At 45.1% G+C, this 16,964-nt stretch overlaps 1 protein-coding gene across 1 annotated transcript; it reads right to left on the bottom strand.

Moving 5' to 3' along the window:
* Positions 1-232: 232 nt before the first annotated feature.
* Positions 233-11,886, bottom strand: UTP11 (UTP11 small subunit processome component). The gene is made up of 8 exons (XM_023196475.1): positions 11,732-11,886; positions 7,932-7,993; positions 6,277-6,379; positions 5,447-5,560; positions 4,882-4,975; positions 4,651-4,781; positions 1,220-1,330; positions 233-496 (listed from the first exon to the last, which is right to left on the bottom strand). Exons 1-8 carry the CDS (start codon positions 11,792-11,794, stop codon positions 413-415), a joined length of 762 nt encoding a protein of 253 aa, XP_023052243.1. The 5' UTR covers positions 11,795-11,886; the 3' UTR covers positions 233-412.
* Between the last annotated feature and the right edge of the window lie 5,078 nt (positions 11,887-16,964).

Raw genomic sequence — 16,964 nt, forward strand, 5'->3', positions numbered from 1 at the left:
ATGGCAAAACCTGGTCTCTGCAGATAATTTAAACATGACTCAGACATGGTGGCACACGTTTGTAGTACTAGCTACTCAAGAGGCTGAGGCAGGAAGATCACTTGAGCCCAGGAGTTCAAAGTTACAGCTAGCCATGATCACACACTGCACTTCCAGCCTGGCAAAAAAGACCCCATCTCAAAGGAAAAAAAAAATTATGTATATAAAAATAAGACTAATTTCACAAACCAAAAACAATTACAGAAGAGAGGGAGATTTAATGTTGTCCATAGAAAGACATTAAATGTCAGACTGACAATTTAGTTATGGTTACAAACCGGAAAACCACGCCATTTGGACTAATGGAATTTGAAGTTACTAGAAAAAGACAACAGATTTTTGATGCAGAATGATGAGGCTTATCTATAACATGTCAACGTTTTCGACGACTCTGAAATTTATAAATAGCTGGGGAGTTCACCGTTTCTTTCTTCACCTTCACTTTCTGAGTTTTATCCTACAAAAGAGTAAAAAGGTAATCAGTAAAGAGAAGGAAATGGGTTTGTAAAAATCGAAAGGTTAATAAACTACCTATTAGCAGCCCTTTTCAAAGTTGAGAACACACAAAGCCCTACTGCCCAAGGCATCCACTGTAGGCAATGAATTAACTTCTCCCCTAGGCATCTAGAAAGTACTAGCTGTGTACAGTCCTGGGAAAATTGAAAAGAAAGGTGGTCAAGTATTTGTTTCATTTAAAATTATAATTTTAATTCTCTCACGGAACCCCAGTTGAGAAAGGCTAACCTAAATGATCTACAAAGCTAAAGAATTTGACATTTAGAGGAATGATAAGAATATGAAAGAGGCATCTTATATTCCTCAGCTCTGCTATTTAACTACACAATGTTGTCTATTTTTAAACACCAATGAGTGACATGCACTGTTTTGTTAACCTGTTTAAATGTTACGGGAGCTGCTCATAAGCTATAAAGTTCATATGCTACCCGATCCTACCCTTTGCTGTTCCAAAGCACTGACTAATAACCCCCTTATTACCTTCTTAATCAAGGCACATTTCAACACTGTCAGAGTAACAGACACTGGCTCAAACCACTGCCCCTGAGGAGCAGACATTTTCACTGGGGTTGATTTACACACAGCTGAAATCCAGTCTGAGTTAAGACCTTTACAAGAAAGAAAAGGGAAAAAAAAAAAAAGGCCTAAGGCTCTCTCTCCTCACCATAAGATCTTTGCGTGTTTGAATTTTCTGAGCAATAACGAACAATTTCTTCTCTCGTTCAATCCGCTGTGTCAGGCAGTTATATTGCTTTTGCCTTTCTTTAGCTATTCGCTGGAAAAGAAACACACACATTCTCAGTTAACAATGAACAAGACACAAATGAGTAAGAAACTGTTTCTTAATCCATTTAAGCCAACTGCATAGATCATCAACTCCCTCCTTTCGCCAGAATCAACATAATATGGTATCAATAAAGTTACCCATTTTAGGAACATCACATTCTGCAGCTGAAAGGAACCCTGGGCCAGATGTAGTGGCTCACGCCCGTAATCCCAGCACTTTGGGAGGCTGAGGAGGCAGGGTCACTTGAGCCCAGGGGTTCAAGACCAGCGTAGGCAACATAACGAGACTCTGTCTCAAAAAAAAAAAAAATTAAAATGAAAAAGGAACCCTATAGACTATCTTATCAAAACCCGTCATTTACAAATGCAGAAAAATGAGGCCCAGAGAAGAAGTAAGTGGTCCAAGGACACATGGCTCACCTGAAGCAAAGTCAGGACTGTCCCCCTCTCACAAATCCCAGGAATCTTTCCACTACTACACTAAGCTGCTTCAACCTTTGTGTGAGTGCCACAGTCACCTGAGATGATAGCAGGAATGAATCAGTGTTGGAAACCCTACACAAAGCGAATGGAGAGCAACAGAAGAGTCCGCAACAGAAGGTCCCCAGGCAGTGTGCTGGTGCCTGAAAATCTAACCACTCAGAAAGCACAATAATTTTTTCAGCAGAAGCTGACCAGAGAATTCTCACTGCTAATGACTCCTCAAAGATCAGTGGTGTCCTTAGGTTTTGGGAAATCATCAACCTTAGAGAAATTGATGAAAGCTTTGGCATCTTTCTTCTTCTTCTTTTTTTTTTTTTTTTTTTGAGTCTGAGGCAGAGTCTTGCTCTATCGCCCAGGCTGGAATGCAATGCAATGGCACGATCTCGGGTCACTACAACCTCCGCCTCCTGGGTTCAAGCAATTCTCCTGCCTCAGCCTCCCTAGTAGATAAGATTACAGGCGCCCACCACCATGCCTGGCTAATTTTTGTATTTTTAGTAGAGACAGGGTTTCACCATGTTGGCCAGGCTAGTCTCGAACTCCTGACCTCAAGCGATCCACCTACCTTGGCCTCCCAAAGTGCTGGGACTACAGGCACGAGCCACCATGCCCAGCCTGGCATCTTTCTTGAGATAAATGTACATACACGTTTGTAAAAGGCTGTGCAAGCACATACCTATCTGCACAAAATACCAGTGAGAAAGGGGGCTTTTCACAGACCTCCTAAAGCTCACTCATGGGTTGTCTACCCACTCCAAGTTAGAGACAAAATATCCTTGCAATCCACCCACCAGCAGTCTCTTAATAAAAATAATTTTGCAGTAAACAAAATAGAAAGAAACAACACTACTAGATAAAAATGGCAAAAATCTAAGCCTCCCTAACTTCTCAAAAGCTATGCTGATGAACTATTCTACATGGGAATTTGGAATACTAATCTCTCTAGGGACTACCACAATTCTTGAAAAGTGTCAGTGACATGGCTAATTGAAAGTACACCTAATTGCCGGGCGCGGTGGCTCACGCCTGTAATCCCAGCGCTTTGGGAGGCTGAGGCGGGTGGATCACAAGGTCAGGAGTTCAAGACCAGCCTGGCCAAAATGGTGAAACCCCGTCTCTACTAAATATACAAAAAATTAGCCAAGTGGTGGCGAATGCCTGTAATCCCAGCTACTCGGGAGGCTGAGGCAGGAGAAATGCTTGGACCCAGGAGGCAGAGGTTGCAGTGAGCCGATATCGTGCCACTGCCCTCTAGCCAGGGTGTCAAAGTGAGACTCCGTCTCCAAAAAAAAAAAAAAGTACACCTAATTGACAACACGGTTATCACAAGAACACTCGTGAGCAAGCTCTTTGGCTGGAAGTATTATCTACAGAGGGAAATATTACTGGGCCTCAGACTTCAACAATTCACGGATTCTAGCACAGTCTCACAGCAGTGGTTTCAGACAGCTTTTGTTTTCGCTTTATTGCACAGACTGTCAGATTTATGGGATTACCCAATATAGTCAAACTAATTAGGGGTATTTATATTACTAAAGCAAGTTTAGCTGCCTCTGAGCTAGAGAAAACTGCTGTGAAATTAAACATTGGAAGCAAAACTGATGCGGTGTAAATGATTCAAATCAAAACAGAACAGCTGTCTGCTTGAAACACATTGACAGCATTTTTTTTTAATGAATCAGTCAGAAGAGTTCAACTCCAGAAGGCTTTGAGGAAAAGCATGTCTTCTGCACAACCTAGTTACAGTGACGCAAAGCACCATAAGGAAAAGCCAAAACAAAATTTTTGCTACAATACACAATATGAAAGACCTTTTGGGCAGGCATGGTGGCTCACGCCTGTAATTCCAACACTTCAGGAGGCCAAGGCAGGAGGAAACACTTGAGCTCCGGAGTTTAAGACCAGCCTGGGCAACTTAGCGAGACCCCGTTTCTACAAAAAAAATTTAACATTAGCTAGGCATGGTGGCACACACCTCCTGGTGTGTGTACCCAGGAGGCTGAGGCAGGACAATCGCTTAAGCCCAGAAGGTGGAGACTGCAGTGAGCCATAATCACACTATTGCACTCCAGCCTGGGTGACAGTGAGACCCTGTCTCAAAAAAAATAAAAATAGACAAAGACCTTTTGATGTGCGTATTCACTGCTAAAGGTTCAATATTAAAGTTCCAAATCCTTTAATCTTCAGTAATTCCTTTCTCTGCATTTTCAAAACATTGGCATTTGTTACAAGTATAAAAGCACAAAGTGCAGGGTCAGAATTGGGATTCAAACTCAGGTCAAAGGCCAGAACCTAAGCTTCTGACCACTATACCACACATCTTCTGATCATAGAAATCAGAGAGCCCTTCTCCACTTCCATCCCATCATCAAATCCTCCTACAAATCCACTTTTATAAGGGAACTCATGAGTTTTCCATAAATAATTATTTGAGACCAGGCACAGTGGCTCACGCCTGTAATCCCAACACTTCGGGAGGCCAAGGCAGGCGGATCAACTGAGGTCAGGAGTTCAAGACCAGCCTGGCCAACATGGCGAAACCCCATCTCTATGAAAAATACAAAAATTAGCTGGGTGTGGTGGTGTACCCCTATAGTCCCAGTTAGTGGGGAGGCTGAGGCATGAGAATTGCTTGAACCCAGGAGGCGGAGTTGCAGTGAGCCAAGATCGCACCACTGCACTCCAGCCTGGGAGACAGTCAGACTGACTAAAAAATAAAGTAAAATAAATTTTTAAAATTCTTTTAAATAAAAAGAAAAAAAAAAAAAAAAAAAAAAACACTTAATTCCCCTAAACTCACACGTGAAGAACAACAGATAAAATTACCTTAAGTCCAGTCTGATTGGTGACTCCTTTCACTTTTTCTTTCTGCAAGGTCTCTATCCTGGGCCTATTAAAGACTCTGTCGACTAGCTCCGGGGCTGTTTGCAGGTGAGTTGCAACGTCAAACTGTTCAACTAAAATCCAAGATAATCCTTAAGGCACTGTCTGTTTCTAACACCACACGACACAGACTGGCATGGTAGACTGTCCCAGAAACCTTCAAACATTTCATACCTTCCTTTTTGGTGTCAAAAAAGAACACATGCTTGTTCTGTTGCTTCCCCTGGAAATCCAGCAGATGGAGCTCTGATTTTAGTCTTTCAATTTTCTAGAACACAGAATATGGTCTCACTTTATATTAGATTCTTCTGGGGTACCAAAAAAAAAAAAAACTGCAAAAGTTTAAACCATTTCACATCATTATTGCCAGTCAGCAAAGAACTTGCTTTATTCTTTTAAACGAAAAGATCCCAACACATATCAGGCACTGGGCACTTCCCAAGATGCACTTAATCTTTGTAACAGTCCCCTGAGACAGAAATGAGGGAAGAGCCTCAGGGAGTTGAATTTGCCCATTGTCATGAGGCTAGTAATTGGCAGTGCCAGAACTCAAACCTAGGTCTGTCTCATTTCCAAACCTGAACTCTTTCCACTCTACCATGCTAACTATACTTCTAAATCATTATTACAATCAAGTGAGATTGTAAATGCCAGAAGAAATTAACAAATACCTTGGGATTGATAAATTTAAGTTTCCTTTCTTTACCAATAAAACGAATCAGAACAAAGAATGAATTACCTTAGCTTCTGCAACCCTCTTCATTTCTATATATTTGACGTCCTGAGTTCTCATCAGCTTTAGTTGTTCTGGGGTTACTTCTTCCTTAGTCTCCTTAATAACATGTACTCCATCCTAAAATCCAAATTTAAAAGATATATTCCCTATTACATTAAAAATCATTAATAAGTTGTTGGCACAGTGCATGTGCCATCAATCTAGAACAAAGACAACCATAGGCCAAGTGTGGTCACTCACACCTGTAATCCCAGCACTTTGGGAGGTCGAGATGGGCAGATCACTTGAGGTCAGGAGTTCAAGACCAGCCTGACCAACATGGTGAAACCCTTTCTCTACTAAAAATACAAAAAATTAGCTGGGCACAGTAGTGTGTGCCTGTAGTTCCAGCTACTTGGGAGGCTGAGGCACGAGAATCACTTGAACCCAGGAGGCAGAGGTTGCAGGGAGCCGAGATTGCACCACTGCACTCCAGCCTGGGCGACAGAGACTCCATCTCAAAACAAAACAAAACAAAACAAAACAAAAAAACGACAATCAAATGCTGTATGCTAACAGCAATCCTAGACACAGGCCCCTGAGGCACACGTTCAGTGTGGCACCTCCAGTCATCCATCCTAGAAGAGCTCCGGGTGTAAGATAACCCAGAATCAAAGGCAGAAATGCACGCTCCTCTGGAAGTAGAAGGTTTGCCTTGGACACTGACCAACAGCACCTGGAGTAACCAGAGAAGGGTTAAATTAAGGCCAAGGATCCTTCCTCTCCATCTCCTCTCTGTCCTTATTTTCCAATGTGGGGAGCTCAAAATACCAACCAAGCCACTGAGCACCCACCTGGAGTTTAACCCGAGTCATTTTGTAGTAGAATTCATCTGGATTTTTTTCAAGAGCCTTCTTACGGAGAGCTCTGAGGTATTCCTGTTTTTTACGGTAGTCACTAAAAGACAGGTTAAATGAGGTTCATAGCAAAAAACAAAAAGATAATTTTTAAAAACCAAAACCCACAATAAGCAAACTTTACAAGCATCTAAAAGGTCACACAGAGCAAAACTCAAAAAAGCCAAAGCAGTGACTGGATCTGATGGACACTCCACTGTCACTGAGCTGAGCTCATGCTTCGCAGGGTCCACAATCTAATCAACAGTTCCTACTCCAGTGGAACCTGAAATTAACTGTCCGCAGCCCACATATGTTTCAGTGCCATTTATATCATTACAGGGAAACACCAAACAAAGTACAAATTAAAAGTCCTTAGACAGGATATGGTGCAAGCTTGGGCACCAGATGACCACATATAACTCAGAAACTACACAGTACAGTATAGCACAATGACTAGAATCATGGACTCTGCAGCCAGACAGCATGCGTTCAACTCCGGACTTGACAACTTCTGGCTAAGTAACCTTGGATAAGTTATCAAACCATCCTGCATCCCAATTTCACTTGTAAAATGAATACGATAATAGTAACCTATCCCAGAACGTTGTTGAGAGGGACGAATCAGCGTAAAAATGGTAAAATATCCTAGAACACCGCCTGGCCCAATAACAACACTTAATTATCATTAGGCTTAAAATCTCTGGGAACTACAGAAACCCATTTAATCCATCACCATCATCTAGACCAGGGGCATAAGAAGGACCTCAGCTGGCCGGGCGCGGTGGCTCAAGCCTGTAATCCCAGCACTTTGGGAGGCCAAGGCGGGTGGATCACAAGGTCAGGAGATCGAAACCATCCTGGCTAACACAGTGAAACCCCGTCTCTACTAAAAATACAAAAAATTAGCCGGGCGTGGTGGTGGGCGCCTGTAGCCCCAGCTACTCGGGAGGCTGAGGCAGGAGAATGGCCGGAACCTGGGAGGCAGAGCTTGCAGTGAACTGAGATCCGGCCACTGCACCCCAGCCTGGGCGACACAGCAAGACTCCATCTCAAAAAAAAAGAGGGACCTCAGCTGATATGTAGGGCTAACAAATAATTAAGAAGTATTTTGCAAATAAAGTGCTAATAGAGAAGAAGAATGGGGATAATTGTTTTATAAAATGCTTTCAGGGTTCATTATCACCCACGCTTGGTCTCATGAATCCATCTTTCACATCTCTTCATTCCACACCACACACATGGTATGTAAGAGACTCAACAAATGGAATTTCAGATTATATCTTGCACTTCAAGAAAACAAAGAGAAAAAAGATTCGGCTTTGGGCTCAAACACCAAGGCAGAGCCAAATCAAAGCCACCATGAGAAAATGATCTGGAACAACATAATACAAATAATTCACAATGCAACTACAGTTAAATAAATAATGATCTGCCTAAACAAAGAGAGAAATTTAGGGTCACAGAAAAAATTATCTGACAGGCTGCCAGAGCTTTAGCCATTCTATCAATGGCAGGAAATTATCCCCTGTTGGACAGTCAGGCAATTCAGCTGCAGTGCAAGGAGGTTGTAAGCTTCTTGGCAGTGCCTCTACCAGAAAGACTGAACTCACTCTGCACGAAGTTTGTAATCTTTCTTTTTCTCCAGCAAGCCCAGATGTTTTCGAAAGCCAGGCTAGAAGACAAAAGAAAAAACAACATCGCTTAGTTTCCTCCATGAACACATATCCAAATCAACATGACAGCTAACAGGCACAGGAGTCTCTGAAGCACTCAGTAAATCCAGTCCTTGGAGCTAACCCATGACCCTGTCCCCTCCCCTCCCCACAACTGGGCTCTGCCCAAGGATGAGAGGGACCCTGCCAGCACCAGACAGGTCACAAGCACTGCTGTAGTAGGTTTCTTGGCCTATTAAGGACAGAGAGAGGCAACAATGACTCGGCACTAAGCAAGCAGTTGCCAGTTGTACTAAAATTACTACCAACTTAATCCAAGGGTTTATAAAATACTACAAAGGGAAAACATAGTAACAGGGAGGCCACTGTGGTAAGGGAGCTAAATTTAGAGTCTGGAAATGTGGGTTCAAATCCAAGTTTTACCTCTGAAAAATCTGTGACCTTGGGCATGTCACTTAACTTCTCTGAACGGCTATTTCCTTACTGTAACATGAAAATAGTACCTGCTTCTCCGTGTTATCCTGAGGATTCAAGGAGCTCGAGTAAGTGGTAATGCCTGCACATGGCTTGACACATAGCAGCTGTCCAGCATGAGTTTACTATTATTATACTTGTGGTACTAGGTATGAGAAAAAAGTATGACAGAAAGTACTTTCTCTGATGTAGACTTGGAGAGCACGGAAGGTATAAGGATTAAATCTTGGTATGATCTTTCTACATACTACCATTTGTTGAGCACTTAGTATATGTCAGGGTCTTGCAATGTGCTGTGCTCGTTACACAATTTCATTTAATCCCCACAACAACCTTGTAAAGAAGGTGAAACAGGCACTATTGCTACCCCAGTTTTCCATAAAGAGAATGAGGTTTAGAGAATGATATGCCCAAGAACACAGAACTAATAAACAGCACAGCCAAAACTAGAACCCATTCTCCCTAGGGCCATCAGAGTAGACTGAGTCCTCTTCTTTTGCGAATAATGTTAACATTTTGGGAAATGCACACACTTCTCTAGTGTTGCAAACTTGTATAATAGGCTGGGTGCAGTGGCTCATGCTGTAATCCCAGCACTTTGGGAGGCCAAGCTGAGTGGGGCACCTGAGGTCAGGAGTTCAAGACAAGCCTGGCTAACCTGGTGAAACTCCATCTCCACAAAAATACAATTAGCCTGGCATGATGGCGAGTGCCTATAATCCCAGCTATTCGGGAGGCTGAGGCGGGAGAATTGCTTGAACACGGGAGGCGGAGGTTGCAGTGGGCCAAGATCGCACCACTGCACTCCAGCCTGAGCAACAGGGCGAGACTCCGTCTCAAAATAACAAACAAAAAAACTTGTATAATAATAATTTGGGTAGGATTTTTTTTTTGAGACAGTGTCTTGCTGTCGCCAGGCTGGAGTGCAATGGTGCGATCTTGGCTTACTGCAACCTCCGCCTCCTGGCTTCAAGCAATTCTCCTGCCTCAGCCTCCCAAGTAGCTGGGAATACAGGCGTGCACCACCATGCCCCCACTAATTTTTGTATTTTAGTAGAGACGGGGTTTCGCCATGTTGGTCAGGATAGTCTCCATCTCCTGACCTTGTGATCCACCCACCTTGGACTTCCAAAGTGCTGGAGTTACAGGCGTGAGCCACTGCGCCCAGCCTAATTTGGGTAGGAGTTTTAACAGTCATCTTTGTCATCTTTTATCCTTCAAGTGATGCAATACATAGCTATTTAAGGCCAAGCTCACACGTGCAATCCCAGCACTTTGGGAGGCTGAGATGAGCAGATCACTTGAGCCCAGGAGTTCGAGACCAGCCTGGGCAACACAGTGAGACCTCATCTCCACAAATTAAAAAAATAAAATAAAATTAGCGGGGTGTCATGGTACACATCTGTAGTCCCTGCTACTCAGGAAGCTGAGGCAAAAGAATGGCTTGAGTGGGTCGAGCCTGAAGTGAGTCATGATTGCCCCACTGCACTCCAGCCTTGGCAACAGAGGGAGACACTATCTCAAAAACATAAGTAAAATAACACCAAACCTCCCCCAATAATTTCAACTTTAATTACAGCAGACAAAGGGAGGTTGCCAGAGTAGAGAAAGCAAGCTAAAGGATCCAAAGAGCAACAACATGAGGTGAGGCAGAACTCCTAAAATCTCTCATGTCCACCTGAATGTACACCCGTATTACAGAAGGAAACCTGGTATTGTATCTGAAACAGTTTACATAATAACACATACACCTTCCATATAAAATATCTTCAGTAGCTCCCCCACTGCCCTACTGAAGGATCTACAGGATAAAGTCCAAACGACTCAAATATGGAACGTTTGTGGCAATGGTTTACCCACATTTTCAGGATGGCCTTTTTCTCACCTCTTCCACATAGGCGTTCTGTTCCTACTCAGCCATGGCCATGCCATGTCCACAGCCAGCTTTGAAAGCCCTCTGTTTTCTCTGCTAATCCAGTTCCACTACTTACAACTGTGACTTTGGATATACTATTCAATCTTAATCTTTAAGCACCAGATTCCTCGTGTGTAAAATGCAGGGCTGTGCCTAGCATATAGTGAGTGCTCAAAAGGTGATAGTTTTGGCCAGGTGCAGGGGCTCATGCCTGTAATCTCAGCACTTTGGGAGGCCAAGGCGTGTGGATCACCTGAGGTCAGGAGTTCACGACTAGCCTGGACAACCTGACAAAATCCCATCTCTACTAAAAACACAAAACTTAGCAGGGCATGGTAGTGTGCACCTGCAGTCCCAGCTACTAGAAAGGCTGAGGCAAGAGAATCGCTTGAACCCAGGAGGCGGAGGTTGTAGTGAGGCGAGATTGTACCACTGTACTCCAACCTGGGAAACAGAGCGAGACCCCATCTCAAAAAAAAAAAAAAAAAAAAAGTTTGATATACGCTAGTAAGCAGGAAGACTGAACTGTAGTTAAGAGGCCTTAGTTCTATCCCATCAGTCAGTTGCACAAGTCTTTCCCCTCTCTTCCTCATCTGTAAAATTAAGATGGAGCACACACGTATGCTAAGGGCCTTTCTGAATCAGATATTAAGCACGGGATTCCTGACAGTGTTTCAATTGATTCTGCATGTAAGCTTATTTCTACTCAACCTCCCTACACAGACACACCCACCATAGAAATCCTAGAACTGTTTACTCTGCCTGAATCTGGTGTTTGTAACTGGACAAGTCACCACTCTGGACCTCGGTTTCCTCATCTGTATAATGGGAATGGAAAAGGTCAACATTAAGAGGTAAGACATAAACAAAAAGCACATGTGGCAGATCTTCATGAACCACAAGCCCAGTGTGATGATGATAACACATTAGTAAGGACAGTCTCTTCGGTCAGGACCCCCATATGCAGCAGGCGGAGCTGAGCATTAGACATGGGATCCAATTTCAGCCCGGCAGTTTTGCCTATATGAGCTCTGACTGACCTCAACTCCTCAGAAAAGGCCAAGCACTTGACAGACATTATCTTACTCAATCACCACACTGAAATCTTCCAGAGTAGGTTTTATATCGCCAAGGAAAGGGGAGAAACCCTGCTCTTCCTACAACGGAAACGACAAATACCCTCCACTTGTTCCCACGAAGCTCCGCCCCAGACACACCAGCGTCATTAGCATACATTTGCGTGCATTTATATACAGTTTGGACCCGGATCCCACAGTGGCGACAGGGTTGGGGAGAGAGTAACACATGGCGACAAGGGCCAGCACTCGTGGAGCCTGTGTGGTCCTACCTGGCTTCGCTCTCGGTGTTCCCGCTGCCGGGACTTAGCCGCCTTCCGAAAAGCCGCCGCCATCTCCGAGCAGCCTTGGAAAACCTCACTGGACAACGCCGGGACCGCACTGCCTCTGCAGCCGAATCTACTAATTCCTACCGGAAACAGGCCTAGCCGCCGGTGGTTTAGAACCGCCCACTTACTCTAAGCAACCTATCCGGAGCCGGTTTTCCGGATGTACGTCATCCAACACAGGCAGTCACCGCAGGCTGCTTCTGGGAGGTGTAGTTTCCTAGATCTAGTCTCGTGACTCTCCAAGAACCAGTTCTTATTCGCTAGCGCCTCTCCACGCTACCCAGATCTCGCCTTCGCGCTCGGTCCGAGTGGGCACCTGGGAACACGTGGCTGGCACTGGCCTCCGTCTGAGCTGGGCTCGGAGTGTGCGCATGTGCGGTCACTTACGGCTCGGCACGGGTTGCTGTATTTAGGCGGTATGTTTAAAGCTAGAGCAGTTTAAAGTGGGTTTTCGGATTTAACAGTGTTGGGGCTGGCCGGGGGCGGTGGCTCACGCCTGTAATCCCAGCACTTTGGGAGGCCGAGGCAGGCGGGTCACGAGGTCAAGAGTTCGAGACCAGCCTGACCAACATGATGAAGCCCTGTCACTACTTAAAAAAAAAAATACAAAAATTAACTGGGCGTGGTGGCGTGCACCTGTAATCCCAGCTACTCGGGAGGCTGAGGCAGGAGAATCACTTGAACCTGGGAGGCAGTAGTTGCAGTGAGCGGAGATTGCGCCATTACACTCCAGCCTGGGCGAGAGTGAGACTCCGTCTCAAAAAACAACAACAAAAAAAAACAGTGTTGGGGCTCAGGACACGCCACTCCAAAATATGACTGTGGGAGGCCAGAATATGCCACCCCAAAATATATATTTCTCTGGCTTATTTCTTTCAGCTGGTTATGCTGAGAAACTGCAGACACGGGAGTTGCTCTGAAAAGCTGTCCTTCCTTTTGTAGAAATAAATTTACACCTACAAAGGAAATCTACATTTTTAGTGAGGTATCTGTGTCAAGAAGAGGGCTGACAACTATTACTTCCTGAGAAATTTTATCTCCATAACAGGACATTTCCTCCCCTCACCTTCCCATAATTTGTGTTGCCACCAGCCCCAGAGGCCCCATGCCACTATTCTTTTCTGTGACTCAGGATACTATATAAACGTCATTCATCTGACCTCTCCATTTTTTGCTCCTCTACAACAGTGTACAGGAAAAAACATTCTATAGAGAGCCAAGAGACCTTAAAAACATACCTGGCTCTGCCACTCACTCACAGGTTGTGTGATTTTTGGCAGGTTTCTTGACTTTAGTGAGCATCATTTTTCTCAAGCATAAAATGAGGATAATAATAACATGCACTTCTTGCCTCATATTGCTGTCAAGAGTTCACAGTTGAACTGAAGAGTCATATCTGTAAAGAGCATAGAAGGGAATCACCCAGTGACAATAGCTATAAAGTTCCGAGTCCCTCACATCCCCAAGGGAATGGCTAGTTGACGATACGAGAATCAGAGGCAGTACAAGGTAATGACCCAGGAGGTGTGTTCTGATGCCACCCCAGTCAAGGTAAAGTTCGATTCACTAAGCCTCCATCTCCCCACCTGTAAAACTGAGGTAATAATAATACTATACCCACAGGACTGTTTTGATGATGAAAGGAAATACATTTAAAGTGCTTAATGCTGTTTTTCTTCCCTGGCAAGTTCATAATAAAATGGAGTTACTATTGTTATTTTTATTATTACTAAACCTGCTTCTAAGTTTAGAGAGAGGATTGGGCACAGTAGAGTATTCCAGAGGCATTTGGTTTCTTTTCCACCAATTGAAACAGGGTGTATAATTGCACCCATTTCTCATGACAGGGGTAACTCCTCTAGCTCAGGAGCTCTAGGGAAATCCTCTCCTTAGTCCCCAGAAATGCCAGTCCAGTCGACCAGTGGGCATGAAAGAGCTGAAAGTATGGGTTTGAGCCTTGCCTATTTAGGGCCTCCTGCATTAACAAAATTCCATCTCATGTATCACTTATCATTGGAAGACAAGGCCCTTTATAATCTGCCCATGCTCACCTTTCCAGCCTCGTTTCCATTAAGACGAGCTATCAGGCAGGGTGACTAGGTGGCAGCCCCAGCCACTCCTGCCTCTTCCCCTGAAGAAGGCACTGGGTGACCAGTATACCCAAGAGAAGCTAGCTCTGTACATTAGACAGGGGGACCCTGGTGTCAGCCCTGGCTTTGTATCTATCACCTATTGTCTTGTGATTTGAGGCCATGACGTCAAACTCTCTGAGCTTGTCTTACTCTGTCAAATGGTGATGATGATGATAATAATAATAACCACCTCATCTGCTTTTTGTGAGGATAGAAGGAGGTAATGACTACCACATGGCATGGTGCCCTTCACACAGTCAACATTTAACTACATTATTAATTCTTGCTTTGCCCTTCCCACTTCCCAAGCTCTGTGAAAGTCACTTACTTATTTCACCCTCTCCGCCCACAAATTCAATGTCCAGCTTGGGGTCACAAGGAAAGTTTCTAGGTGGCCAGCCACAGTGGCTCATGGTTGTAATCACAGCATATTGGGAGGCTGAGGCAGGCAGATCACTTGAGGTCAGGAGTTCGAGACCAGCCTGGCCAATATGGTGAAACCCCGTTTCCACTAAAAATACAATTTGGAAGAGGTTATCTACAAAGCCTTGAGGCCTTCAAGGGCTCTAGGCAGCCAGTAAGTAAGAGTGAGCAATACACCCAGAGAAGAAAGGCTGTGTTCTCACTAGGGGGAAGGAGGGCCTGTGGTTACAGGCATCAGAGAGTGATTCAGCACCCAGAGGAAACCATGAGAGGCCTGTCAGTAGCCACCCAGGGCCTCCTTTTGAAAATCCTTGCAGAGTGAAAAAACAGCAGGGGTGCCCTAAGCATGAGATAAAGAAGAGTGTGTGGGGACCTCTAGGGTGAGTGAGGGACAACAGGATCCTACTCACCCAAGGCCAGTCATCCAGCTTTCAGGCTCTGCTTCCAGCCCCAGTTCAGACACACCTGTTTCCCAGGGAGGGGGGAGGACAGATAGGGAACAGGAACAGGGAGTCCATGTGGTTGATCCCTGGACTTCCCTGGGGCACGTCCTCTTGGGCCAACAAAAATAGAGTGAGCAGGGAAATGTGAGCCTACTGGGGAGTGCAAATTGAGACGGAGACACAGCTTCAGTGTGGGAGGCTTGCCCCAGGCCGGTTTCCCTAGCCCAGGTGGCCCAAGCAGAGAGCTAACTTTCTCTGGCCCCCAGACTCCAAGTCCAAGTAACTGAACCTTAACGTTTGACCATGAAAAGGGGGACTGTCCCCACATACTGACAACCTATTGTGTGCTCTCATCCAATCCTTACAACAATGCTGTGAGGCAGACTTTTCACAGTGAGAAGACTGAGGTTTACAGAGATTGAATGACTACAGATACTAGAGCCTAATGGTGAAGCTCATTTTTGGCAAAGGGCGCTATGACTTCTGACTGTCTAGATTTGAATTTTTTTTTTTTTTTTTTTCCCAAAGACAGAGTCTTGCTCTGTCGCCCAGGCTGGAGTGCAGTGGCGCGATCTTGGCTCACTGTAACCTCCTCCTCCTAGGTTCAAGCGATTCTCCTGCCTCAGCCTCCCAAGTAGCTGGGATTACAGGCACCCACCACCACGATCAGCTAATTTTGTATTCTTAGTAGAGGCGGGATTTCACCACGTTGGCCAGGCTGGTCTCAAACTCTTGACTTCGTGATCCGCCTGCCTCAGCCTCCCAAAGTGCTGGGATTACAGGCGTGGGCCATCGCGCCCAGTCGATTTGAGTTTTTTTTAATAGAGATGGGGGTCTCACTATGTTGCCAGATCTGGTCTTTTTTTTTTTTTTTTTTTCAGACAGAGTCTCACTCTGTCACCCAGGCTGGAGTGCAGTGGTTCACTGCAAGCTCCGCCTCCCGGGTTCACACCATCCTCCTGCCTCAGCCTCCCGAATAGCTGGGACTACAGGCGCCCGCTATCACGCCTGGCTAATTTTTTGTATTTTTAGGAGAGCCGGGGTTTCACCGTGTTAGCCAGGATAGTCTCGATCTCCTGACCTCGTGATCTGCCTACCTTGGCCTCCCAAAATCCTGGAATTACAGGTGTGAGCCATCATGCCTGGCCCAGATCTGGTCTTAAACTGTTGGGCTCAAGCAATCCTCCTGCCTCCTCCTCCCAAAGTGCTGGGATTACAGGCAAGAGCCACCATGCCCAGCCAACCAGCGGGATTTGTATCCTAGCTTTGCCATTATTACCTGTGTCACCCTTTTCAGGTTACTTAATCTCTCTGTGCCTCCATTTTCTCATCTTTAAAATGAGGATGAAAATATATATTTAGGCCAGGAGTAGTGGCTCATGCCTGTAATCCCAGCACTTTGTGGGGCTGAGGCAAGAGTATTGCTTGAGCTTAGGAGTTCAAGACCAGCCTGGGCAACTTAATAAGACCCCTGCCTCTACAAAAAATTTAAATTAAAATAAATTAGCTGGGTGTGGTGGCCCACGCCTGTAGTCCCAGCTACTTGGGAGACTGAGGTAGGAGGATCACTTGAGCCCAAGAGGTTAAGGTTACAGTTAGCTGTGATTGCACCACTGCACTCCAGCCTGGGTGACAGAGCAACACACTGTCTCAAAAACAAATATATATGCACATATATCTAATAAAGTTATTGAATAATCACTTTAATATATGTAAAGTGTTCAGGAGTGGTGCAAAGAAAGAACTCAGGAAGTACTGGCTCTCATTAAGACTATTTAGGAGAGATTTGAGCCATGCATCAAGAACAGAGATTCCAATACTCTGCCTTTTATTAGGCCCCTTCTGTACTCACTCATTTCCCCTTGCTTTCTGAAGGCTCCCCACCTTTGCGCTCCTGTCCCCCAGAGCTGACCTCCTCTTGGTACCCACTCCATCAAGGCTGAGTAGTCTTCACTGCACTCCCCTGGGCTGGGAGTCCCTTACACCTGCCAGATATATCCCAGAGAGGCCGGGCATGGTGGCTCACGCCTGTGGTCCCAGCACTTTGGGAGGCTGGGGCAGGCAGATCATATCACAAGATCAGGAGTTTGAGACCAGCCTGGCCAATATGGTGAAACCCTGTCTCTACTAAAAATACAAAAAAAATTAGCTGGGTGTGATGGTGCGCGCCTGCAGTCC

This window comes from Piliocolobus tephrosceles, chromosome 1, assembly GCF_002776525.5.
Source record: "Piliocolobus tephrosceles isolate RC106 chromosome 1, ASM277652v3, whole genome shotgun sequence".
Taxonomy (NCBI): domain Eukaryota; kingdom Metazoa; phylum Chordata; class Mammalia; order Primates; family Cercopithecidae; genus Piliocolobus; species Piliocolobus tephrosceles.